Here is a 25,633-nt window from a genome sequence, read left to right as displayed (position 1 = left end):
TAGCACTACACACCTGATTCAAATCATCAACTCATCATCAATGCTTTAAGCTTTGAGGATTTGAATCAGGTGTGGAGAGCTAAGGAAGAAACTAAAATATGCACCCCTTTGGGTCCCCAGGACCAGGATTGAGAACCACGTCTGTACATCATGGGAAGATTTTACAAAGTTGACATTAACAGAGGGCAGACTTCCCCTTTGGCTTTAGTTGTGCTGTTGACTTGATCCCAGGGAATGTACTGAAGGCCTAGGCCCAGGCTCACAGTACTGCAGTGTTTTGATTGGTAAGTGCTTTTCCACATTTTGTCAAGTGAGACATGTTACAATCGTCAAGATGTCTTTAAATAATAGTACAAGAAAAATCCTTGTACATTTTAATGATGTTGGAATAATTTATTCACTTGGCAGTCATCCTAACCCAGTGTAATGCAATGACATTGTTTTACAATAAATATAATGTTTAAATAACACTTCACATTGAAGGTACAATAACAATGGGTGCTATGGCTGGATAAAAGGTTATTTGGATCACAGACTCCGTGGTAAAGGGGAATGTGTGTATGTTTTGAGAAGAGGGTGTGTGCTGTGTAAAATAGGCACATCTACTCTTAAGTGTCCTTCCCTAGTCTCTCCTCTTCATCTGGATTTGTGTGTGAACAGGTTAGGTGAGGATATAGACCAGTTCTTTGAGATTGGTATGAAGAGAAGGACATGGGGAGAGAGCCACTTTAGACTGTTAATGGAGCCAGGGTTCAGAAGAACAAGGCTTCACTCAATTGTACTCCAATTCTGTCCTAAGGACTGGGCGGAGCTGTCCATTTGGTGGCCTGCCATTCGAAAGGTCAGAGGGCACAACAGATGGTGTGTCAGCAGGCTGGCACAATCTCCATGGAATCAATGTTGCTGGCCATCCTCTGCATCAGGTGGTAGGCAATATCCACTTGTGTCTGAGAGAGCTTTGTTTATGATGGTCTTTGGGATCCAACCCTGTGAGGGAGAGAGACAGGTTGAAACAGGGAGAGAGACAGGGTGAAACAGGGAGAGAGACACAATGAAAAACAGTATCTAAGGGCTAGATTCAATCAGATTCGCGCTACCAGACTCCCACATAGCTGTTGTTATGACGGTGTCAGAAGTGGAATTCACAAGCGGCTTCCAGCGTTATACCTATCGCGGACATTGCCATAGGCAGGGTTGAGGAGTAACTGATTACATGTCATTTGAGTTTCATTATTTCTATATAGCCTACACTTATTCATTTTCGACTTCTAGCAGTCGAACGGGTGTGTCTTCGGGCCAATGACCACATCATCCGCTCACCGATAACGCAGTTACACCTCCGACATATCACCTAAATAAAAACAATGATCTGCTATGCAGGTACAGGTTATCGCAGGCTGACGCTGAACTGACTGAATCTAGGGCTCAGGGTTGTCAATACAACCATTATCACCCATAACCTTCAACCATCAAAGTTAGTCAGTGACTGTGATAAAAGGACAAACAGTATCTATGAGGCAATAAGTTCCAGAAAGGATTTGATGAAAATGCTTCTAGCAGAGGCTGAAAGTCAAACAATATAGTTACAGTTGTATCTGTCTAGCCATAGTGATGAGATGCATACCTCTTGGGGATGTCATTCGAAAACATAATGTTAACTTTCACTGCTATGCGGATGACACACAGCTGTACATTTCAATGAAACATGGTGAAGCCCCAAAATTGCCCTCGCTAGAAGCCTGTGTTTCAGACATAAGGAAGTGGATGGCTGAAAACTTTCTACGTTTAAACTCGGACAAAACAGAGATGCTTGTTCTAGGTCCCAAGAAACAAAGAGATCTTCTGTTAAATCTGACAATTAGTCTTGATGGTTGTACAGTCGTCTCAAATAAAACTGTGAAGGACCTTGGCGTTAATCTCAACCCTGATCTCTCTTTTGACGAACATATCAAGACTGTTTCAAGGACAGCTTTTTTTCCATCTACGTAACATTGCAAAAATCAGAAACTTTCTGTCCAAAAATGAAAAATTAATCCATGCTTTTGTTACTTCTAGGTTAGACTACTGCAATGCTCTACTTTCCGGCTACCCGGATAAAGCACAAAATAAACTTCAGTTAGTGCTAAATACGGCTGCTAGAATCCTGACTAGAATCCAAAAGTTTGATCATATTACTCCAGTGCTAGCCTCCCTACACTGGCTTCCTGTTAAGGCAAGGGCTGATTTCAAGGTTTTACTGCTAACCTACAAAGCATTACATGGGCTTGCTCCTACCTATCTTTCCGATTTGGTCCTGCCGTACATACCTACACGTACGCTATGGTCACAAGACGCAGGCCTCCTAATTGTCCCTAGAATTTCTAAGCAAACAGCTGGAGGCAGGGCTTACTCCTATAGAGCTCCATTTTTATGGAATGGTCTGCCTACCCATGTGAGAGACACAGACTCGGTCTCAACCTTTAAGTCTTTACTGAAGACTCATCTCTTCCGTGGGTCATATGATTGAGTGTATTCTGGCCCAGGAGTGTGAAGGTGAACGGAAAGGCTCTGGAGCAACAAACCGACCTTGCTGTCTCTGCCTGGCCGGTTCCCCTCTCTCCACTGGGATTCTCTGCCTCTAACCCTATTACAGGGGCTGAGTCACTGGCTTACTGGTGCTCTTTCATGCCGTCCCTAGGAGGGGTGCGTCACTTGACTGGGTTGAGTCACTGACTTGATCTTCCTGTCTGGGTTGGCGCCCCCCCTTGGGTTGTGCCGTGGCGGAGATCTTTGTGAGCTATACTCGACCTTGTCTCAGGATGGTAAGTTGGTGGTTGAAGATATCCCTCTAGTGGTGTGGGGGCTGTGCTTTGGCAAAGTGGGTGGGGTTATATCCTTCCTGTTTGGCCCTGTCCGGGGGTATCATCGGATGGGGCCACAGTGTCTCCTGACCCCTCCTGTCTCAGCCTCCAGTATTTATGCTGCAGTAGTTTGTGTCGGGGGGCTAGGGTCAGTTTGTGTGAATTTAAGTATGCTCTCTCTAATTCTCTCTTTCTTTCCCTCTCGGAGGAGGACCTGAGCACTAGGACCATGCCTCAGGACTACCTGGCATGATGACTCCTTGCTGTCCCCAGTCCACCTGGCCGTGCTGCTGCTCCAGTTTCAACTGTTCTGCCTGCGGCTATGGAACACTGACCTGTTCACCGGACGTGCTACCTGTCCCAGACCTGCTGTTTTCAACTCTCTAGAGACAGCAGGAGCGGTAGAGATACTCTTAATGATCGGCTATGAAAAGCAAACTGGCATTTATTCCTGAGGTGCTGACTTGCTGCACCCTCGACAACTACTGTGATTATTATTATTTGACAATGCTGGTCATTTATGAACATTTGAACATCTTGGCCATGTTCTGTTATAATTTCCACCCGGCACAGCCAGAAGAGGACTGGCCACCCCTCATAGCCTGGTTCCTCTCTAGGTTTCTTCCTAGGTTTTGGCCTTTCTAGGGAGTTTTTCCTAGCCACCGTGCTTCCACACCTGCATTGCTTGCTGTTTGCGGTTTTAGGCTGGGTTTCTGTACAGCACTTTGAGATATCAGCTGATGTAAGAAGGGCTATATAAAATACATTTGATTTGATAATGGCCTTCTTACCTTTAAATCTATACTTAATAACCAGGTGAACTTGGTCTTGTTTGGATCATCGGCACTGGGCCGCATCACTATACATGTTGGTCCGTTCTCCGCCCTGACAAAGTCAACAATACGGTGTAGAATATCAGTGTTAGTGTATGTTGAAGTCCAACATAATATTACAAATATTATTTTTCTATGATGTATTGTTAGTGATTTATAGCCATCCATCCATCTTTCTGTCCATCCCTTGAGTAAATGAACAAGCCTACCTGACAACGCCCCTCTGTTTGGGCATGGTGAGGTGCTGAGTAGACATGCCAGCCAGGAAGCACGTGGACCCCCGGCGCTTGGCACAGCAGACACTAACGAAGTCCCTCGGCCCCACCATGTTACCAGGCGTGGGTCCAGACACCTCGTGGGTCACCATGGTCTCCTGACCTATCTTCTGGAGAATCTAGGGGTGGAGGAAGAGAGTCAAAAACCTACACTGTACAAAAATATAGAAACACAACATGTAAAGTGTTGGTTTCATGAGCTGAAATAAAATATCCCAGAAATGTTCCATACGCACAAAAAGCTTATTTCTCTCAAATGTTGTGCAAAAATGTGTTTACTTGCTTACTTAAATAAAGGTTAAATAAATAAAAAGTAAATATCCCTGTTAGTGACATCCCTGTTATGATCTTGTTGCAATCTGAAGCATATTCAGATGTCATAAATCAGCACTGCAGAGCTCTCCCTGTCTTATGCCATGCCTTGATTGTATTACTGTTGATGATATCTGGAAATGTGCATGTACACCCTGGCCCATCTACTGTTGTAGCCCCAATTATGACTTGTGCTCTGATATCTGCTTCACTGATTTCTGCTCTCGTAAAAACCTGGGTTTTCTGCATGTTATCTAGAAGCTTATTACATAAAATTGATCAATTGAAAGTGCGGGTTCACAGCTCCAATCCGGATGTGTTGGTCATTACTGAGACGTGGTTAAGGAAGAGTGTTTTGAATACTGATGTTAACCTTTCTGGTTATAACCTTTTTCGGCAAGACAGATCTTCCAAAGGTGGGGGAGTGGCATCTTTACCAAGGACCACCTTCAGTGCTCGGCTGTCTCCACCAAGTCTGTCCACAAACAATTTGATTTGCTCGTTTTAAGTATTAAACTTTCAAATAGCTCTTTGTTGACTGTTGCTGGGTGCTATCGTCCTCCATCAGCTCCGGCCTGTACCCTACCTGCCCTAAGCTCTCTCCTGGCCCCTTACACTAAGTCTGAATTTGTCCTGCTAGGTGACCTAAACTGGGACATGCTTAAACCACCTGACCAAGTCCTAAAGCAATGGGACTCCCTAAATCTTTCTCAGATTATTACCAATCCCACAAAGTATGACTCCAAAAACCCAGAAAAGGCTACTCTTCTTGATGTTATCCTCACAAATAATCCTGATAGGTATCTGTCTGGTGTTTTCTGTAATGATTTTAGTGATCACTGTTTTACAGCCTGTGCTCGTAATGGTTGCTCAGTGAAACGACCAGTCCTGATTTGTCATAGACGCTTGCAAAAAACTTTAATGTGCAAGCCTTCCTTCATGAGCTGTGCTCTGTAAAATGGTCTAGAATCAGCATGATATATTTTCAGTGGTATTGTTAACAAACACGCCCCCATAAAGAAAATTAGGATTAAAACAGGTTCAGCCCATGGTTCGACCGTGATCTTGCAGAGTTACTCCACCTCAAGAATTGCATTTGGCGAAAGGCTCGGCACACGCATACTCAGGCTGACTGGAACTCGTTCAGGCAAATGAGAAATAAGTGCACTCAGGCTATCTGGAAGGCCAAAGTTAGTTACTTTAAGGAGCAGTTCCCTCTCTGTGGGTCTAGCCCCAAGAAGTTCTGGAAAACGGTTAAAGACCTGGAGAATAAACCCTCCTCCTAACAGCTGCCCATGTCCCTTAAAGTTGATGATGTGGTTGTTACTGACAAGAAGCACATGGCTGAGCTCTTTAATCACCACTTCATTAAGTCAGGATACCTATTTGACTCAGCCATACCTTCTTGCCATTCCAACATTTCCTCATCTCCCACCCCTTCTAATCCGACTATCCCCGATGCTTCTCCCTCTTTTCCCCCTGCCCCGCTACAAAGTTTCTCCCTGCAGGCAGTCACTAAGTCCGAGGTGCTAAAGGAGCTCCTGAAACTTGACCCCAAAAAAACATCTGGGTCACATGGTTTAGACCCTTTCTTCTTTAAGGTTGCTGCCCCTATCGTCGCCAAGCCTATCTCTGATCTTTTTAACCTGTCTCTCCTTTCTGGGGAGGTTCCCATTGCTTGGAAGGCAGCCACGGTTTGTCCTTTATTTAAATGGGGAGATCAAGTTGATCATAACTGTTATAGGCCTATTTCTATTTTGCCCTGTTTATCAAAAGTAATCAACTGACTGGCTTTCTTGATGTCTATAGTATTCTCTCTGGTTTCCGCTCAGGTTATGGATGTGTCATTGCAACCTTAAAGGTCCTCAATGATGTCACCATTGCCCTTGATTATAAGCAATGTTGTGCTGATATTTTCATTGACTTGGCCAAGGCTTTTGATACGGTAGACCATTCCATTCTTGTGGGCTGGCTAAGGAGTATTGGTGTCTCTGAGGGGTCTTTGGCCTGGTTTGCTAACTCCCGCTCTCAAAGAGTGCAGTGTATAAAGTCAGAAAACCTGCTGTCTCAGCCACTGCCTGTCACCAAGGGAGTACCCCAAGGCTCAATCCTAGGCCCCACGATCTTCTCAATTTACATCAACAACATAGCTCAGGCAGTAGGAAGCTCTCTCATCCATTTATATGCAGATGATACAGTCTTATACTCAGCTGGCCCCTCCCTGGATTTTGTGTTAAATGCTCTACAACAAAGCCTTCTTAATCCAACAACAAAGGTCATGTGGTTTCGTAAGAAGAATGCCCCTCTCCCCACAGGTGTGATTACTACCTCTGAGGGTTTTGAGCTTGAGGTAGTCACCTCATACAAGTACTTGGGAGTATGGCTAGACAGTACACTGTCCTTCTCTCAGCACATATCAAAGCAGCAGGCTAAAGTTAAATCTAGACTTGGTTTCCTCTATCGTAATCACTCCTTTTTCACCCCCAGCTGCCAAACTAACCCTGATTCAGATGACCATCCTACCCATGCTAGATTACAGAGACATAATTTATAGATCGGCAGGTAAGGGTGCTCTCGAACGGCTAGATGTTCTTTACCATTCGGCCATCAGATTTGCCACCAATCCTCCTTATAGGACACATCACTGCACTCTATACTCCTCTGTAAACTGGTCATCTCTGTATACCCGTCACAAGACCCACGGGTTGATGCTTATTTATAAAACCCTCTTAGGCCTCACTCCCCTATCTGAGATATCTACTGCAGCTCTCATCCTCCACCTGTTCTGCCAGTCACATTCTGTTAAAGGTCCCCAAATCACACACATCCCTGGGCCACTCGTCTTTTCAGTTCGCTGCAGCTAGCGACTGGTACGAGCTGCAACAAACACTCAAACTGGACAGTTTTATCTCAATCTCTTCATTCAAAGACTCAATCATGTAAACTCTTACTGACAGTGCTTTGTGTGATGTATTGTGGTCTCTACCTTCTTGCCCTTTGTGCTGTTGTCTGTGCCCAATAATGTTTGTACCATGTTTTGTGCTGCTACCATGTTGTGTTGCTACCATGTTGTTGTCATGTTGTGTTGCTACAATGCTGTGTTGTCATGTGTTGCTGCCTTGCTATGTTGTTGTCTTCGGTCTCTCTTGTTGTGATGTGTGTTTAGTCCTGTATTTATATATTTTTATTTTTAATCCCCCGTCGCCGCAGGAGGTCTTTTGCCTTTTGTTAGGCCGTCATTGTAAATAAGAATTTGTTCTTAACTGACTTTCCAAGTTAAATAAAGGTTAAATAAATTAAAAATGTAAAAGTGAGCATTTCACCTTTGCCAAGATAATCCATCCACCTGAAAGGTGTGGCATAAATAAACTGATTAAACAGCATAGTCATTATACAGGTGCTTGTGACAATAAAAGGCCACTCTAAAATGGGCAGTTTGTCACACAACAAAATGCCACAGATGTCTCAAGTTTTGAGGAAGCGTGCAATTGGCATGTTGACTGCAGGAATGTCCACCAGAGCTGTTGCCAGATAATTTCATGTTAATTTTCGCTACCATAAGCCGCCTCCAACATCGTTTTGGAGAATTTGGCAGTAGGTTCAACCGGCCTCACAACCGTAGACCACGTGTATGGCGTTGTGTGGGCGAGCACTGTGCTGATGTCAACGTTGTGAACAGAGTGCCCAATGGTGGCGGTGGGATTATGGTGTGGGCAGACATAAGCTACGGACAATGAACACGATTGTATTTTATTGATGGCAATTTGAATGCACAGAGATACCGTGAGATCTTGAGGCCCATTGTCGTGCCATTCATCCGCCGCCATCGCCTCATGTTTCAGCATGATAATGCACAGCCCCATGTCGCAACGATCTATACACAATTCCTGGAAGCTGAAAATGTCCCACAGACTTGTCACCCATTGAGCAAGTTTGGGATGCTCTGGATCGACATGTAAGACAGCATGTTCCAGTTCCTGACAATATCCATTAACTTCGCACAGCCATTGAAGAAGAGTGAGATAACATTCCACAGGCCACAATCAACAGCCTGATCAATTCTATGCGAAGCAGATGTGTCGCACTGAATGAGGTAAATGGTGGTCACACCAGATACTGACTGTTTTTTTGATCCACGACCCTACTTTTTTTAAGTATCTGTGACCAACAGAAGCATATTTGTATTCCCAGACATGTGAAATCCATCGATTGGGACCTAATGAATTTATTTCAATTGACTGATTTCCTTCTACTGTAACTCGTTGCGTTTCTATTTTTGTTCAGTATATTCATTTCTTCAATGAGAGAATGCACATTTGGACTCTTACATTGAACAAAACAACCCAAAGTATGAGACGACTTCTAGTCAAATGCAATCAATTTCTCTTTTTGTATTGTGTATTGTTGTTTCCATTAAGCAGACACTTTTAATCCAAAGCGATTTACAGTGTAGTGCGTGCCTTGTTAATAAAAATGGTTGAAAAATGTTGATTGTCTCATCTTGACCTCTTTGACATTGGGGTTCCAGTCTCCCATCTGCTCCATGTTGCCCACCAGCTCCTCATAAAGGTTATCAGAGCGCTGGTCAAACAGCACCTCCAGCTTAAACACCTTCCCCACATCAGGTAACACCTTACTCAGCACCTTGTCTCCATTTGCCTGGGATCATGGGACCATAGAATTACAACTCATAGATCTGACATTTGCAAGAATTTAAACAACAACCTTGCTATTGAAGTTCAAAAGAGATACAGTGGGGAGAACAAGTATTTGATACACTGCCGATTTTGCAGGTTTTCCTACTTACAAAGCATGTAGAGGTCTGTCATTTTTATCATAGGTACACTTCAACTGTGAGAGACGGAATCTAAAACAAAAATCCAGAAAATCACATTGTATGATTTTTAAGTAATTAATTTGCATTTTATTGCATGACATAAGTATTTGATCACCTACCAACCAGTAAGAATTCCGGCTCTCACAGACCTGTTAGTTTTTCTTTAAGAAGCCCTCCTGTTCTCCACTCATTACCTGTATTAACTGCACCTGTTTGAACTCGTTACCTGTATAAAAGACACCTGTCCACACACTCAATCAAACAGACTCCAACCTCTCCACAATGGCCAAGACCAGAGAGCTGTGTAAGGACATCAGGGATAAATTGTAGACCTGTACAAGGCTGGGATGGGCTACAGGACAATAGGCAAGCAGCTTGGTGAGAAGGCAACAACTGTTGGCACAATTATTAGAAAATGGAAGAAGTTCAAGATGACGGTCAATCATCCTCGGTCTGGGGCTCCATGCAAGATCTCACCTCGTGGGGCATCAATGATCATGAGGAATGTGAGGGATCATCCCAGAACTACACGGCAGGACCTGGTCAATGACCTGAAGAGAGCTGGGACCACAGTCTCAAAGAAAACCATTAGTAACACACTACGCCGTCATGGATTAAAATCCTGCAGCGCACGCAAGGTCCCCCTGCTCAAGCCAGCGCATGTCCAGGCCCGTCTGAAGTTTGCCAATGACCATCTGGATGATCCAGAGGAGGAATGGGAGAAGGTCATGTGGTCTGATGAGACAAAAATAGAGCTTTTTGGTCTAAACTCCACTCGCCGTGTTTGGAGGAAGAAGAAGGATGAGTACAACCCCATGAACACCATCCCAACCGTGAAGCATGGAGGTGGAAACATCATTCTTTGGGGATGCTTTTCTGCAAAGGGGACAGGACGACTGCACCGTATTGAGGGGAGGATGGATGGGGCCATGTATCGCGAGATCTTGACCAACAACCTCCTTCCCTCAGTAAGAGCATTGAAGATGGGTCGTGGCTGGGTCTTCCAGCATGACAACGACCCGAAACACACAGCCAGGGCAACTAAGGAGTGGCTCCGTAAGAAGCATCTCAAGGTCCTGGAGTGGCCTTGCCAGTCTCCAGACCTGAACCCAATAGAAAATCTTTGGAGGGAGCCGAAAGTCCGTATTGCCCAGCGACAGCCCCGAAACCTGAAGGATCTGGAGAAGGTCTGTATGGAGGAGTGGGCCAAAATCCCTGCTGCAGTGTGTGCAAACCTGGTCAAGAACTACAGGAAACGTATGATCTCTGTAATTGCAAACTAAGGTTTCTGTACCAAATATTAAGTTCTGCTTTTCTGATGTATCAAATACTTATGTCATGCAATAAAATGCAAATAAATTACTTAAAAATCATACAATGTGATTTTCTGGATTTTTGTTTTAGATTCCTTCTCTCACAGTTGAAGTGTACCTATGATAAAAATTACAGACCTCTACATGCTTTGTAAGTAGGAAAACCTGCAAAATCGTCAGTGTATCAAATACTTGTTCTCCCCACTGTATATACTGTAGGTCTGTAATTGCTACAATGAAAAGGTGAAGAAGGGAGTCAGTGTGCCAGCTGTCTTTGCGTACGCAATCTCTATACTTACAGCAGTGATGTCATTGGTCCATCCGTCCTGATTGCTGAGGATGCTGATAGACTTCTGCAGCGCCTCCTCCCCCTGCTTCACGTACGACACCTCTGCCTCATTAAAGCCCTGCTCCTCCTCGATCTGCGAGCCTGGAGCACAGCAACACAGAGAAATAACCTTATCACTAGAGTTAGACTACAAAAAAACATTCCATTTGGGTGTACCATAGACCCTATTAGGATATATGTGAATGAGAGAAAGAAAACCAGGTAAGAAGTGTGTTTTGAGTGAGTGGACGGTGAGGACTGACTGGATTGTGAGCTCCTGCGGTGGACATGGCTGATCCAGCTGCAAGGGTCAGGGCCTGCTAGCATGTTCAACTCATGGTGAATGGCCACCATTGCATTCTTCCTCAAACCTGGGACAGGGAGAATAGGAGAAAGAGAAGACAGCTGTAGTACCAGCTAAACGTCTATTATTGTTATACCAAATCATTCCATACATTCTTTGTAAAACAACAACAGAAAATACAGTTTTAGAACACACTATGAACACAGGGCCACTGGACCGTGTAACACTAGCAGTCATTCACATACTCATTCACTAACCTGTCATGTTCCTCATATGTCGGTAGGAGATGCCAGCGCACAGTTTGAAAGTTGCAGGCAACATTTTCTGTCAAATTTGTGTAGTTTTGTTTCTGAGTGAAATGGAGAATGCTAAAATATAAAATATATAACACAGAAGACCTGTGTAGATTGTCGTTTTTGTTCTAGGTGTTTTAAAGAGAAAAATAGAGAATAATAAAAACAGAGAGGACCAGCATGATTGGGTTGTCGAGGGGAGTTGTTTCTGTCTGTGGGAGTTGCCGTATGTTTCTCTATATAAGCTCAGAGCAAGGCCATGATGCTGTCACCTCGGAGATAAACACGCACATCATCCCACCATTCTAACAACACTGTGGTCAAGGATACCTCTCGGACACGCTGAGCATGTCTCCAGGCTCCAATAAACATTATGTCAGATAACGTCCAGTTCTCAGGCCCACTGCACTAAGTATCTTCTCCGGGTCCAGAACGATGGGTTGGGCCGGAGCCAGAACACACGTGGGTAAAGCGGCCGTTTGAAAATGTGTCATTGGCTTTGATACTCTGACTGGTTAGAGACGATCCAAATAAAATCAAATCAATCGCTGATGACTTTGTCTTGTACAATGCTCCTCGTGCCCCTCGTCACCACAAACGACTTCAATGACGGCAGACTCAGACTAAAATACATAGTGAACGACTGAACAGCGGAAGAATTTTGTGTGAGTTGTAAGGCTAACTCCCAAGGTCCCTCACAGCCAAATCACAGGAATGTATTAAATAAACAATGTTTACTGAATGTTTGCTGGACAGAATATTCTGCCTCCAAACTGTGTTGAAATCACCTGTATTGTCAGTATGATCCTATCTTCAACAATATGACCCAAGCAGAGAGTGGTGCTCTGAAACTGGACATCAGTGGAGGCTGGTGGGAGGAGCTATAGGAGGACAGGCTCATTGTAATGGCTGGAATGGCATCAATGGAATGGAGGCGAACTTGGTTTCCATGTGTTTGATACTGTTCCGTTATTCCATTCCAGCCATTACAATGAGCCCATCCTCCTATAGCTCCTTCCACTAGCCTCCTCTGCTAGACATCCTCAGCTTTGTAGAAGGTGACTCTATCCACATACAGTATATCGTATCTAGGATCAGACTGCACCATCCCAATTCTCACTGTCACCAGTAGGTGGTTACTGGTTAATTGCAATTTTGATTTTTGGGAACAATTAATTACATGTTACTGGAAACTAATTGTTGAAATGTGTTGGGAAATTGTTATTTTAAACCTGATATAGAGTTACTGTGTATAGCCAAGTACTTACAATCTGATTACCTATATTAAGTAAGTTATAAGTATATGTCCCACTCTGATTGGGAACCAATTCAGGCCACTATAGACCTACATATACCTAGACATACCAAAACCACTAGACATACAAAAAACCATAGACAATACAAAACCAGCATACCCACCCTAGTCACACCCTGACCTAACCAAAATAATAAAGAAAACATAGATAACTGAGGTCAGGGCGTGACAGTATAGGCCTAAGTCCACACCAAAGCAAGCTCTTTAACGGAAGGTCACAATGCTGGAGTTGATGACTTAGTTTTAACCCAAAGTTACATAGAAGTGGCCCCAACTACATTCTCTGCAATATTGTAAAAGAATATCATTACATTTAGACAGTCCTATTGCCTAAATATTTCCATATATTTCCATTGTACATGGTCTGACACTGATGGGATGATTTAGAATTTCATGCAGTAGTATTTACTGATTGACGGAAACAGTGAACACAATTGCACACATTTCTCTTCTGACGAAAACAATGTGTTAATATTCTGTGAACAAAACACTTAAGTGAATTTTGTATTCACTGATGACATTTTGAATTTGATGTTTTACAAAAGGTGGTTTAAGATATGCAAGTCCGGTACTAAGGCAAAAAATGTATCTGTAAATATACAGTATTTGAGCATTTGATCATTGCTGTTCGGCTATAGATACCTTTCAAAACATATCCCAACATTTCTTGTACGCGATAAAGAAAAACTGTAATGAATGTTCATGAAATCACATTTATAGTTGTTGATGAACAGAGAAGGAATTGTGTCTGCTTTTGAATTTATATAATCTGGGCCTATGAAACCGGACAATAAATGAATCATAGTATCAACTACTGTAATGAATCGTAGTATCAACTAATGAATCATAGTATCAACTAATGAATCATAGTATCAACTACTGTAATGAATCATAGTATCAACTAATGAATCATAGTATCAACTAATGAATCATAGTATCAACTACTGTAATGAATCATGGTATCAACTAATTAATCATTGTATCAACTAATCTTGTGGAAATGTTGTAAGAAACTGATGAATCTTGTATCCATACATCCATATGAGAAAACCCTGACTGTTGTATTTGCTACACAGACAGACAGACAGACAGACAGACAGACAGACAGACAGACAGACAGACAGACAGACAGACAGACAGACAGACAGACAGACAGACAGACAGACAGACAGACAGACAGACAGACAGACACAAATGGTAGAGGTGCTCACGCCAGCACGGAGCTGATTTATTAGGAACTGCAGGACACAGTTGGTTTGGCTTTAAAAAGTCTACACTCAGCACTCTAATGTACAACAATAGCAGGAGATCATCCCACTTTCTTTTCAATCCTCCTTTCACTTCCTTCTTATCCTCCCTCTCCTCACTTCCTACCCTCCACCACTAGCCAAGTACAGTGTGTGTGTAATAATAATAACCATAATAATATTGAAGGGCTTATATTTGTCCTATTTCACACATATATTAATACTCATGTGTGAATTGGAAATGTGTTTTTGTTGCATATCCCAACTCCCCCTGAGACACCCTCGGAGAGTGGGGTCACGGCCAGGGACAAAAAAGGCTAGCGACCTTTCGGTTACTGGCCCAACGCTCTAACCGATAGGCTACCTGCCACCCCCGTGTGTGGGTGAATCATAAAGGAACAGATCACGAGACTAAAAAACTTGTAAAACATTTCTGTGCGCGTCGTCTGGGAGAACAGGCTAACAAGGAGGCACTTCTGATTCTAAATTTGTGAAATTATTTCGGAATAATGTGTTAGGACACTTGTTTAATGTAATTAACTATTTATTGTCCAGTAAAATTAACATATATCAAATTCTAAAACCAAAGCTGTTCTTCCCTTTTGTTTGGGCGTGTTGGAAGGATTGCCTTAGTGTGGTCCCTTCACCAAGGACACTACCAGAGCCAAGGCATCTCACTAGTTTAACATGGCGTGCTCTTTGTCTCCTTTCCTTCATCTGAACTGGACTGGTTAAAGCTTATTCCCTGTAGGCATAGGCCATATTTCTGCCAGGAATCCTAACCTTTCCTTTATGATCAGTGCAGACGAAGGAAAGGAGATGAGAGAAATGCCTCCATTGAAACGATTGAGATACACCCATGGTCATGATGGCAACACAAACAGAAAACAGCACCAGCTCATTGTATATGACAAAGGTTATATCACAGTAATATTTCTTTAATGTCAGCGGTAAAACAACATATTTACTGTTAAAACATCTTAATTGGTGTATAAATGGTTCACTACTGGTTTGAAAAGACACCTCATTTTGCTCAAGGTCAACAGGATGCCTGTGGTGGGATATTAGCATGAGGGCTATGCAGGTGTGAGGATACTACACCTGTCTGGTTTCACACACTTGTTCATGGTGTGAAAACACACTTGTTCATGGTGTGAAAACACACTTGTTCATGGTGTGAAAACACACTTGTTTGATTGTTACTTAGGTGTAACATAGCTGCAGATTCAATTAGTGATTGAATAAAGACCAAGCCATCCTCCTTCCTCCTCCAAAATCAATATGGCAACAATGACAGGCACACAACTGAACTATGTCTTTGGCCTGAGGGTATACAAGGCAATATGCACATTGTTTCTTGAGGTTGGTGATGTTGTTGGTTGCATGCATGTTTATAAGTGATTAGAGTAGTGGGAAAGAAATGGGAAAGAAAGGAGTGAGAGAGAGAGAGAGAGAGAAAGAGAGAGAAAGAGAGAGAAAGAGAGAGAGAAAGAGAGAGAAAGAGAGAGAGAAAGAGAGAGAGAGAGAGAGAGAGAGAGAGAGAGAGAGAGAGAGAGAGAGAGAGAGAGAGAGAGAGAGAGAGAGAGAGCGAGGGGGAGGAAGATAGAGAGAGAAATAGATGAACAAATACAGAGTGCATTTGAGTGTGAATTAGTATTTATGCAAGGAATAAAAAAAGCTACAACATTTCAACAAAGACCCCATCTTGTATTCCCTGTGGTGGTCTTTCTTAGACAGTGGATCCCCTGAATTAGATCCTTTTTTTCTTATTCATCAACAACCTCAGTGGCTCTTCTCTACTCCAGCAATCATGAGGGTAAGTGAGATGTCTGAGCATCGTTCTCAAAATGTCTTTGCATCATAGAACGTCCCTCTAGTCATTTCCCATGGGTCGGTCTCTCAGGCCCCGGGTCATGGTCAGCATTTCCCCTAGGCTGACCGTGGGCGTGGGAGGGGTGCCTCCGGATGACTGACAGCTGGTCAGGCCGGGTGTAAACCAACCAGCAGGGAGGAAATCCTACAGGCTCCTCCTCTGTCTGTGTGTGGCGCCACACAGGGCCCTGGCCACTAGGGGGCAGAGTTTGACATGGAGTCCACCGAGTTCACACTGCAGGAAGACAAGCGGCTGTTGGCAATGGACACCTCGGGGTGCTGGAGGGAGAGAGAGACAAGAAGGGCCTTCTACGCCATCAAAAGGAACATAAAATTTGACACACCAATTAGGATCTGTCTAAAAATACTTGAATCAGTTATACAACCAACCAAGAATTCACAAAATGGGACAAACACCAAATTGAGACTGCATGCAGAAATCTGCAAAAATATCCTCTGTGTACAACATAAAACACCAAATAATGCATGCAGGCTGATACCCACTAATTATCAAAATCCAGAAAAGGGACGTTAAATTCTACAACCTCCTAAAAGGAAGCGATTCCCAAACCTTCCATAACAAAGCCATCACCTACAGAGAGATGAACCTGGAGAACCTTGGTCCTGGGGCTCTGTTCACAAACACAAACAGACCCCACAGAGCCCCAGGACAACAACATAATTAGACCCAACCAAATCATGAGAAAACAAAAAGATAATTATTTCCAATGTGTCAAGTAATTAACAAAAAAAACTGAGCAAACTAGAATGCTATTTGGCACTAAACAGAGAGTACATAGTGGCAGAATTCCTGACCACTGTGACTGACACAAAATTAAGGAAAGCTTTGACTATGTACAGACTCAGTGAGCATAGTCTTGCTATTGAAAACGGCCGCCGTAGGCAGACCTGGCTCTCAAGAGAAGACAGTCTATGTGCACACTGCCTACAAAATAAGGTGGGAACTGAGCTGCACTTCCTAATCTCCTGCCAAATGTATGACCCTACTAGAGACTCATATTTCCCTCAGATTACACAGACCCACAAAGAATTTTAAAACAAATCCAATTTTGATAAACTCCCATATCTATTGGGTGAAATACCACAGTGTGCAATCACAGCAGCAAGATTTGTGACCTGTTGCCACATGAAAAAAGCAACCAGTGAAGAACAAACGCCATTGTAAATACAACCCATATTTATAGCGAAAGAGAGAGGGGGAGCGAGAGAGAGGGGGAGCGAGAGAGAGGGGGAGTGAGAGAGAGAGAGGGGGAGTGAAAAAGAGAGAGGGGGGAGCGAGAGAGAGAGAGGGGGAGTGAGAAAGAGAGGGGGGGGCGAGAGAGAGAGAGGGGGAGTGAGAAAGAGAGAGAGGGAGCGAGAGAGCGAGAGAGAGAGGGGGAGCGAGAGAGTGAGAGAGAGGTGGAGCGAGAGAGTGGGAGTGAGAGAGGGAGCGAGAGAGCGAGAGAGGGGGGGAGCGAGAGAGCGAGAGAGACGGGGGGGGAGTGAGAGAGAGGGGGGGAGCGAGAGAGAGTAACTGTGCAGTGGGAACAGTGTGTGTGGATGTAACTGTGCAGTGGGAACAGTGTGTGTGGATGTAACTGTGCAGTGGGAACAGTGTGTGTGGATGTAACTGTGCAGTGGGAACAGTGTGAGACTGAGAGTATTGGTATATGTGTGTAAGTATGTACCGATCCTGTGTGTGTGCCCTCACATGTCTCCTGAAGATCCTGTCCAGCAGGCTGCGTCGGGGAGGCTCGGGGGGGGTGTTCCAGTCCAGATCTGGGGGTCTGGTCCCCTGGGGCCCAAACACGTTCAGATCACTGAAACACTCTGTATCTATCATCTATACAGAGGGAGAGAGAACGAGGGGGGAGAGCGGTTCAGTATATTAGAGTTGGTGTAAGGACAGTATATGACTGCCACTGACTGTCAAAACCACCAATAATTCAGTCTTTCAGGTTACGTTGCAGACTACCTCTGAGAAGAAACCAGAGGAGAGGGACAGACGTCTCAGTTCACCCACCTCGTGTTGCCATGGGATGGACACGCAGCCTGTAGAGAATTTGAAGTAGAAGTCGTTGTCGGTTTGGTCCAGATTTACTCCCTTGACTGTAGAGAACTGCTCAATGTCCAACACATCCTTACAGTACACCGCCCGGGGCTGATAGAGAGAAGAGAGGAATGGAGGAAGAGAGGAAGAGAGGGAGAAGTAGAGGTAATCAACCCTGTTCCAATTCACATATTCATCCAGTCACGAATGTAACTGATTGAAACAGTTGGTTGGTTATATATTGAACACTTCCTGGTCTTGTGTTTCTACTGCTGAAGCAAGACCAGAGATACAATCCTCCTCCTCCTCTTCTACTTACGTCCGGTACGAAGGAGGGCTCCTGGATGCCTGCCTCCAGCCTTTTAAAGTTGATGTTCCTGAAGAAACAGTGAGCCTTCACCCCTGCTGACCCCTCTGCTGTACAGCCCAGTCTCTGCTTAGGATCTTTGGTCAACAGCTGGAGAGAGAGAGACAAGTAGAAACGATGATGCAATGTACAGTCGCTTATTTTAAAATATAATGAGATCGGCTACTCAGGGTGATTACCCAATATAGTCTGAGGTTCCTGACGACACACTAACTAGGCCTCCGTCTGAGGTTCCTGACGACACACTAACTAGGCCTCCGTCTGAGGTTCCTGACGACACACTAACTAGGCCTCCGTCTGAGGTTCCTGACGACACACTAACTAGGCCTCCGTCTGAGGTTCCTGACGACACACTAACTAGGCCTCCGTCTGAGGTTCCTGACGACACACTAACTAGGCCTCAGTCTGAGGTTCCTGACGACACACTAACTAGGCCTCCGTCTGAGGTTCCTGACGACACACTAACTAGGCCTCCGTCTGAGGTTTCTGACGACACACTAACTAGGCCTCCGTCTGAGGCTCCTGACGGCTTTAGTCTTATCAATCAATCAATCAATGGACTCTCACCACCCTACAGATGGCCTTGGTGTCTTCTGTAAACTTGTCGCTGTACTCCTCCTCTTCCTCTTGCACCCTCTTCTCCACCTCCTCCCGCTTCACTCGTTCTTTGCGTGCGCGGAAGGGTGAGCGTCCGGCGGTCATCTCGTAGATGAGACATCCCAGCCCCCACCAGTCTGGACTCATCCCATAGCGCTCGTTGTTGATCACCTCCGGAGCTACACACACAGCACAGTACAACACCAGATTGTCCCAATTCCATGTTCTCATCATGCAGGTTTGATGATATCTTCTTTGTATGGTAAAAGGTTTAAATTGATAATGTATTACTATAATGTAAGGTTTTTGTTCAATGATTTTATAGATGTATTATAAATGTATTATAATGCTGGTAATAGCATATGGAGGTGTCTCACCCATGTAACCTACTGTTCCCACTCTGCCTCGTATGGGGTCCCCTTCAGCCACTTTGATGGCCAGGCCCAGATCTGAGATCCGGATGTGTCCTACAACATAGGGGAAGAGGTCAGGGGTCAAAGATCAGTCATATTTAGCAGATAGCCTCTCTGAGTTGAGACATTATCCCAGTAGTTACTGTATGCTATTGTACAGTAGGAAGAAGGTTAACTCACCATTATCATCTAATAGAATATTCTCTGGTTTTAAATCCCTGAGAAAAAGTTCAAAAACCACAGTTAGTTTGGTGCATTTGACATTGGGACTAAACCCAATACATCATGTGTTGATATCACGTGATCTCTGGAGACATTGGTATAGCGAATGACAATCAGAAGAACAGACAGTTCATTAGGGTATAGGTGGAAGTAGATAGAAATGGGTTGCCCCCAACTGATCTGAAATATCTTGCAATCTGAAACTAGATCTGTGTTTAAAGGCACCTTCTATTCTGTGAGTGTAGGTGCTATGATAAAAAGCTGTCACCTGTAAACGATGGATTCCTGGTGTAGGTGGTCCAGGCCGCAGCAGATCTGGGCAGCATAGAACTGGACCCTGTCCTTCTCAAAGCCTGGAGTCCCCATGCTGTAGATGTGGAACTTCAGATCTCCTCCATTCATTAAGGTCAACACCAGACACAGAGCATCTTTGGTCTCATAGGCATACGCTAAACTCACCTAGAGAGAGGGGCCAAGACACAGGGGCAGAGATTAGAGATCAGACAGAGAGACACAGAGAGAGAGCGGGAGAATAAAGTAAAAGAAGTGTGTATTGTGTATGGTCATTTATTCTAATAAATAACAGGAGACTCACAACAAATCTGCTGTTGACCTTCTCTAGTATTTGTTTCTCATTGAGGGCCATGGACTCTCCTTTCCTCTTCTTAATCCTCTTCTTCTCTAACTTCTTGCAGGCATACATCTTCCCTGTGGCTCGCACCTGGCACGCACACACCTGATAGAACACAGTATTATACCATGGGCCAGTTTATCTCACAATCACAATCTTCTAATAATTCTAAGAGGAAATATTTGCCTCACCTCTCCGAATCCACCCTTCCCCAGTACTCTGTACTGTCGAAACGTATCCTTGGCTATTGGCTGCCTGAAAACACACATCAGCCATTAATGTACAGCTGAATAATAGTACACCGTACATCATGGAACAAAATAATACTAGCCTGGGTGCAAGGCTGATCCTGCTTTAGCCAACTGTTTTATGGAGAAAGTACCAGGCTGATAGTGAACACCATTCAAATAATCTCTAAAAACATCAGACATTTATTTGATTTTGTAGGAGTTTTTAGGTAGCACTCACCTCTCCAGCATCTTCCACTGTAGGAAACGGTCAAAGTACATGCTGTTCTGGTAGTCCGAGAAGGGAGCTCCTCTCAGGTAGTGATGGAGAGCTCTGAGAGCACAGACAACAAGAGGTTACTGGTTAAAGCCCTGAGACAACAGACAGCTGCAGTTACAGTTAACAAGGGGCTCAGCTGGTGGTCCCTCCAGGGTGTCAGTGCTTCAGCCAACCTCTCTCTGTGGTTCTTCATTGTCAAACATTACCTTGTCCCCAGGCTCTTACACAACTGCATATACAGTGCTATGAAAAAGTATTTGTCCCCTTCCTAATTTTCTCTACTTTTGTATATTTTTGATACTGAATGTCAGATCTTCAACCAAGATATAATATTAGATAAAGGGAACCTGAGTGAACAAATAACAAAAAAAGTGTGTGTGTGTGTGTGTGTGTGTGTGTGGGGGGGGGGGGGGGGGGGGGGCACTTTGAGCACCTGGCCCTACCTGGTACTCCAACCACTCAATTCTCCCACTGTTACCAAGTGGGTTAAACAAAGCCTCTTTAGAAGCTGCGTTATGCCAGCAGCAAATTGTATGGCTTGATAGAAGACTTGGATACAGCATAACGAGTATGGGACCAGGTTAGGGATGAGCTAGGAACAAGCTGTTTCTTAATAAGGTCATAGTTGACGAGAAGTAATGCGAACAAAGGAAGATTCCCTTACTTCCGACAGTCACTGAAGATCTCCTTGCAGGGGTGGAGCTCCAGGTTCTCTCTACACTGCTCAGCAAGGCTCTCTGCTGCCTCCACACACTCGGACGACTACACACACACGCAAGAGCACACACAAGCACCCACACACAAACAAGTTATATTTCTCTAACAGCTGTACATCTACATTCACCAATCCTCCTTTAGACTGACAAACCTGTTTAGACAGGAACTTCCCAATAATCTGATCTCCTCTGCTTTTCCGTTTCTCATCAGGCACCAGCTCATAGTCATCCTAAAGAACACAACATCCCATTATTAAACACTGACAGTACATATCAGACCTAGTTCACCACAACATCCCATTATTAAACACTGACAGTACATATCAGACCTGGCTCAAAATAACATCCCATTATTAAACACTGACAGTACATATCAGACCTGGTTCAACACAACATCCCATTATTAAACACTGACAGTACATATCAGACATGGCTCAACACAACATCCCATTATTAAACACTGACAGTACATATCAGACCTGGCTCAAAACAACATCCCATTATTAAACACTGACAGTACATATCAGACCTGGTTCAACACAACATCCCATTATTAAACACTGACAGTACATATCAGACCTGGCTCAACACAACATCCCATTATTAAACACTGACAGTACATATCAGACCTGGTTCAACACAACATCCCATTATTAAACACTGACAGTACATATCAGACCTAGTTCACCACAACATCCCATTATTAAACACTGACAGTACATATCAGACCTGGTTCAACATAACATCCCATTATTAAACACTGACAGTACATATCAGACCTGGTTCAACACAACATCCCATTATTAAACACTGACAGTGCATATCAGACCTGGTTCACCACAACATCACATTATTAAACACTGACAGTACATATCAGACCTGGTTCAACATAACATCCCATTATTAAACACTGACAGTACATATCAGACCTGGCTCAACACAACATCCCATTATTAAACACTGACAGTACATATCAGACCTGGTTCAACATAACATCCCATTATTAAACACTGACAGTACATATCAGACCTGGCTCAACACAACATCCCATTATTAAACACTGACAGTACATATCAGACCTGGTTCAACATAACATCCCATTATTAAACACTGACAGTACATATCAGACCTGGCTCAACACAACATCCCATTATTAAACACTGACAGTACATATCAGACCTGGTTCACCACAACATCCCATTATTATACACTGACAGTACATAACAGACCTGGTTCAACACAACATCCCATTATTAAACACTGACAGTACATATCAGACCTGGTTCAACATAACATCCCATTATTAAACACTGACAGTACATATCAGACATGGTTCACCACAACATCCCATTATTAAACACTGACAGCACATATCAGACAGGGTTCAACACAACATCCCATTATTAAACACTGACAGTACATATCAGACCTGGCTCAACACAACATCCCATTATTAAACACTGACAGTACATATCAGACCTGGTTCAACACAACATCCCATTATTATACACTGACAGTACATATCAGACCTGGTTCACCACAACATCCCATTATTAAACACTGACAGTACATATCAGACCTGGCTCAACACAACATCCCATTATTAAACACTGACAGTACATATCAGACCTGGTTCAACACAACATCCCATTATTATACACTGACAGTACATATCAGACCTGGTTCACCACAACATCCCATTATTAAACACTGACAGTACATATCAGACCTGGCTCAACACAACATCCCATTATTAAACACTGACAGTACATATCAGACCTGGCTCAACACAACATCCCATTATTAAACACTGACAGTACATATCAGACCTGGTTCAACACAACATCCCATTATTAAACACTGACAGTACATATCAGACCTGGCTCAACACAACATCCCATTATTAAACACTGACAGTACATATCAGACCTGGCTCAACACAACATCCCATTATTAAACACTGAGTACATATCAGACCTGGCTCACCACAACATCCCATTATTAAACACTGACAGTACATATCAGACCTGGTTCACCACAACATCCCATTATTAAACACTGACAGTACATATCAGACCTGGCTCAACACAACATCCCATTATTAAACACTGACAGTACATATCAGACCTGGTTCAACACAACATCCCATTATTATACACTGACAGTACATAACAGACCTGGTTCACCACAACATCCCATTATTAAACACTGACAGTACATATCAGACCTGGTTCAACACAACATCCCATTATTAAACACTGACAGTACATATCAGACCTGGTTCCAAATATTATCAGTTTTCTTTTAAATACGTCATGCACTAGCAATGTATCGCATAATGCAACCAATGGAATAGTCCCAAAAGTGCAAACCAAATCCAACTGGCATGCTGGGTAAAGTAAGCTAAGCAACTGTAGCATTTGAAAGAAAACAGTATACTATTTTGACCGAGGTCTGACTGGTACATACAATAATATTCCATAATCACGGGCAATGTATGGACTAAACCATGTTTTGAATGATAGACATTATTGTGTGGCTATCAGTGTTGTGCAAACATGCAACATGCGACTAGACAGTGTGGACTGCCTTAACTTGAAAATGATCAGTCATTATCTATACCCTTAGTAGCTCAGATATAGGAGAGGGAGAAGTGTATTGTTTGTGTAGTGTGACAAGGTGAAAACTGTACTTTGTTACGAGTGCTAATTATGCATTTAATTGTTAAATGCAATTGATTTGTTTAATGTGAAGGGAGATACCTAGTCAGTGGTACTGAATGCATTCAACTGAAATGTGTCTACCGCATTTAACCCAACCCCTCTGAATCAAACATGTGCTTTGTGCACAGCACACATTCTTGATTTGATGTCTTCTAAGCCCATACGGCTGGGCACCAACGGTGGTAAAGGTGTATACAGATGGAGAAATTCAGATATGATGTCATTGTTTTAGCACTAGAAAAATAAATGAAGAGAGTTGCACACTCTATATAAATAAACTCCCAGTCATTTATTGGGTAAAACACCAGTAAATAATTGTTTTAGCACTACTCAGAGTTTCTAACCTACGGCGTGCAACATGGTTCAATGTGCCAGTAAATCAGCACAATCTACTTGTACATTTTTTCAAATTACCGCCATCTTGGAGCTAGAATCAGGATCATGTAAACTGAGCTAATGCCCATACAAAAACGAGTAACGGAGAGCAATGTACAATACGGCGATCTGAACAAACAAGGCATTTGTAGTAAGTACACGGGGACCGCCATCTTTATGCCCCTTCGCCATTGGTGTACAACAATCAATCAATCATATATCAGCCACGAGTGTGAGAGTATTGAGTGTGGTTCAGCATTGCTAGGGCCGGAGGATAGTCTCGAGGTGAGTAGGTCAGCTGATCTGGGCATTGCTAGGGCCGGGGGATAGTCTCGAGGTGAGTAGGTCAGCTGATCTGGGCATCGGTGAAAATCCTTCACTCCCTGATCATTCTCTCCCTCCTTAATCCCCATTACGCAAGACTCTCCACTAGCCCACCTGCCCTGAAACACACACACACCACACACACCTCTTTAACCCACAATCTGTTATTAACAGACACTCTCTATACTCCATATGTGATCCTGCGTTGCCTGGCAACCACATAGTCAACACGGCAGGATTCCATGAGGTCCTGGAGTGTCACAGTGTGTCAGACCAGCATCACCAGCTTTCCAACACACACACACACACACACACACACACACACACACACACACACACACACACACACACACACACACACACACACACACACACACACACACACACACACACACACACACACACACACACACACACACACACACACACACACACACACACACACACACACACACGTCTAGAGTTTCTCTCCTGACCCAGGCTGTGGCACACTCTAGAGTGATCTACTCTGTTCTGAGACACAGACAGAGAGAAACAGAGGCATAGAAAGAAAGAAACAGAGAGAGAGAAACAGAGAGAGAGAAACAGAGCCATATAAAGAAAGAAACAGAGAGAGAGAAACAGAGAGAGAGAAACAGAGCCATAGAAACAGAGAGAGAAACACAGAGAGAGATAAACAGAGCCATAGAAAGAAAGAGAGTGAGAATCAGAGAGAGAAACAGAGCCATAGAAAGAAAGAGAGAAAGAGAAACAGAGGGAGAAACAGAGCCATGGAAAGAAAGAGAGAAAGAGAAACAGAGGGAGAAACAGAGCCATAGAAAGAAAGAAAGAGAGAAAGAGAAACAGAGAGAGAAATAGAGCCATAGAAAGAAAGAGAGAAAGAGAAACAGAGAGAGAAAGAAAGAGAGAGGGAAACAGAGGGAGGGAAAGAAACAGAGA

At 43.6% G+C, this 25,633-nt stretch overlaps 1 protein-coding gene and 1 pseudogene across 2 annotated transcripts in view; both read right to left on the bottom strand.

The window, feature by feature from the left end:
• Positions 1 to 378: 378 nt before the first annotated feature.
• On the bottom strand, positions 379 to 14,296 carry LOC139545101 (steroidogenic acute regulatory protein, mitochondrial-like; annotated as a pseudogene).
• A 127-nt stretch (positions 14,297 to 14,423) lies between these two features.
• Positions 14,424 to 25,633, bottom strand: part of LOC139545095 (G protein-coupled receptor kinase 5-like) — a 43,887-nt gene continuing 32,677 nt past the window's right edge. Inside the window, exons 4-16 of one of the 2 annotated variants that reach the window (XM_071352496.1) lie at positions 21,425 to 21,502; positions 21,221 to 21,318; positions 20,518 to 20,610; positions 20,241 to 20,304; positions 20,014 to 20,154; positions 19,687 to 19,877; positions 19,377 to 19,414; positions 19,161 to 19,250; positions 18,754 to 18,962; positions 18,139 to 18,276; positions 17,793 to 17,930; positions 17,458 to 17,612; positions 14,424 to 16,048 (exon numbers count right to left, since the gene is read on the bottom strand). In XM_071352496.1, the coding sequence (XP_071208597.1) occupies positions 16,000 to 16,048; positions 17,458 to 17,612; positions 17,793 to 17,930; positions 18,139 to 18,276; positions 18,754 to 18,962; positions 19,161 to 19,250; positions 19,377 to 19,414; positions 19,687 to 19,877; positions 20,014 to 20,154; positions 20,241 to 20,304; positions 20,518 to 20,610; positions 21,221 to 21,318; positions 21,425 to 21,502 (1,482 nt within the window). In that variant the 3' untranslated portion in view covers positions 14,424 to 15,999. The remainder of the gene's footprint in view (positions 16,049 to 17,457; positions 17,613 to 17,792; positions 17,931 to 18,138; positions 18,277 to 18,753; positions 18,963 to 19,160; positions 19,251 to 19,376; positions 19,415 to 19,686; positions 19,878 to 20,013; positions 20,155 to 20,240; positions 20,305 to 20,517; positions 20,611 to 21,220; positions 21,319 to 21,424; positions 21,503 to 25,633) is intronic. The other variant, XM_071352494.1, reaches the window with a different exon arrangement.

This window comes from Salvelinus alpinus, chromosome 19 (assembly GCF_045679555.1).
Source record: "Salvelinus alpinus chromosome 19, SLU_Salpinus.1, whole genome shotgun sequence".
In the NCBI taxonomy this organism is placed as follows: domain Eukaryota; kingdom Metazoa; phylum Chordata; class Actinopteri; order Salmoniformes; family Salmonidae; genus Salvelinus; species Salvelinus alpinus.
The sequence above is the reverse complement of the archived record's forward strand: the minus strand, read 5'-3'. Positions and strand labels throughout refer to the sequence as shown.